General features: G+C 42.9%; 1 protein-coding gene across 1 annotated transcript in view; it reads left to right on the top strand.

Annotated features, from left to right (window-relative positions):
* Positions 1-1,117, top strand: part of EGR1 (early growth response 1) — a gene marked incomplete at its 5' end in the record, with an annotated part of 2,443 nt that extends 1,326 nt beyond the window's left edge. The window contains 1 exon segment of the mRNA XM_031055238.1: positions 1-1,117. This exon segment is cut by the window's left edge and continues 56 nt beyond it. Coding sequence (XP_030911098.1) covers positions 1-437 — 437 coding nt within the window.
* Between the last annotated feature and the right edge of the window lie 1,275 nt (positions 1,118-2,392).

A 2,392-nucleotide genomic window follows, 5' to 3' on the forward strand; every position in this document is an offset into this window, starting at 1 on the left:
AGAAGCCATTTGCTTGTGACATTTGTGGCAGAAAATTTGCCAGAAGTGATGAGAGGAAGAGGCACACTAAAATCCACCTTAGGCAGAAGGACAAGAAAGTGGAAAAGGCAGCTCCAGCCTCAACTGCTTCCCCAGTTCCTGCCTATTCATCCGCTGTGACTACATCCTACCCTTCCTCCATCGCCACCACTTATCCCTCCCCAGTGCGCACAGTGTATTCTTCTCCTGCTCCCTCTTCCTATCCCTCCCCTGCACACACCACATTCCCATCCCCTTCTATAGCAACCACTTACCCCTCTGGCACCGCCACTTTTCAGACCCAAGTGGCCACTTCCTTCTCATCTCCAGGAGTCACTAACAATTTCAGCTCACAGGTAACCTCAGCACTTTCAGACATGAACTCAGCCTTTTCTCCAAGGACAATTGAGATCTGCTGAGACAACCTTCTGGAACAGGATAATTCACCTTTTCCATTGGTATTATCAGACATGGAGTCTCCGATTACTCCCACAACACCATACGTTGCAAGGCTATTTAGTTTAAACTTCAGCTGCCTGAATCGACTGCTGCTTAAGTTTTCCACCTCTGCTGAATGACTTAATTTGCATGGACTGTGGATATAACTTTCCCCGTAAACAATAGTCTTTTATTAGGAAGAAAGGACTTTTGATTAAGTATCTAGCTAATGTAAATTGTACATGTGCCATGGTTTTGCTTTCCTTTAGGTACTATTGATGTGGAAAAAATCTTTGCATATTCATATAGTATAATTTGGAGTTTGCAGGGCCATATTTTGTAAATGTTAATTCTATTTCAGTGACAATGCTATAATGCGTTTCAAACTTCTTTGGGAACAGCACTTACTGTATTTGAGCATGTTGGAGTGATACTATGTAATTATCATCTGATGAGACACTCACATGTGGCAGAAGTTTTGTTTTAAAAGTTACAAGTCTTGGTGCCTTTTTGTGAAGCCTTGCTGACGTCATGCGTTTGTGTGAGTGGATGCTTTGCATCTTGCCTTAAAGTGGAAGGGATGTTACTCAAAGAATGTAAGGAAGAGCAGGGAATGGGTGGGGAGAGGAGCAAGAGAAAGGGCCAGGGGATGGAATGTAAGGAAAAAAAAAAAGACCCCAAAAAAGAAAACAAAACAACCAAAACCCCAAAACAAACAATCAGAAAAACAACAACAACAACAACAACAACAAAACAAACAAAAAACCAAACCAACCCCAGACCCTACCTACTGAGTAGGCAGCAATTTTTGTATGTTATGAACATGCAGTTCATTATTTTGTGGTTTATTTTTACTTTGTAATTGTGTTTGTTAAAATGAAAGTGACTGTTTGGCTTCTAAACACATTGAATGCGCTTTTCTGCCATTGGGATATTTGGTGTACAATACCCTTCAGAAAAAAATAAATAAAACATCAAATTGTGCAGACTTACACTTGCCTTGAAATTACTACTTAGGAAGACTGCACCACAGCAATCCCAACTCTTTTAGTTGCTTCAAAGCCAACACATAACCACTTGTCTCCAGGAAAAAAAAAAAAAACAAACCCTGTTTAAAGAAAGGAGACGAAATCAATCCTATGTCCAGTTGCTTTCAAAAAACATGGATGGCGGACTCATGTCCTTGCATTAGGTGCATCACCACCTCTTTTGAAGTAACCACAATTACTGTCTCCTGGTCTAGCCTTCTGGAATTTTGATTGTGCTAAAAACTGACCAAGTAGGCTGTCAAGCAATGCTTGATGAGCCTGAGGGTGCCCCAGGTTCTCCAGAGCATTTTGAAGTGAGTAATTTTCATGCCTAAAGAGGAAAAAAGAAGATAGGTTCTCTTTGGTGCACTGTGTGAAAAGCGGTCCAAGTAAGGGAGTAGTGCTTGCCTATACAGGAACGAAGGCCGGTGCACCCTTGCCAGCGTAACATAAAGGAAATAAATGCATGGGTTTTCTGCATCCACTACTTTCGTGGCCTTTGTCCCATAAAATGAAAACAGATTGCAGGGAAGAAAAATGCCTTATGAGAAAGCATTGCCCATGCATTTTCTGCAAGATCTTTCGTTTGCTGTTGGCCTGAAGACAGGTTCTGTTTCTTAAAAAGTTTGATTCTAGTCCAATTACTAGGATGAGTCGGTTTCAAGGAGTTTGTTCCCAAGGAAACAGCAGGTGTTGTCACTGGCGGGGAAAACCCTCCCCCTGCAGGAAGTGCAGCGGCGAGGAAGGAAGCGAAAACCTCTCGCTTTTGCGCTTACGCGCAGAAGACCCATTTGCTCGGAACTAAACCTCGGCTGTTTGTGATTTAAAACCCAATTCAGGTCTGACCACTAGCGACAGGAACGGCCTCCCGGCTTGGCTCGAAGGACACCACCCCCCCTTCGCCTCCA

This window comes from Geospiza fortis, unplaced genomic scaffold (genome assembly GCF_000277835.1).
Source record: "Geospiza fortis unplaced genomic scaffold, GeoFor_1.0 scaffold55, whole genome shotgun sequence".
Taxonomy (NCBI): Eukaryota; Metazoa; Chordata; class Aves; order Passeriformes; family Thraupidae; genus Geospiza; species Geospiza fortis.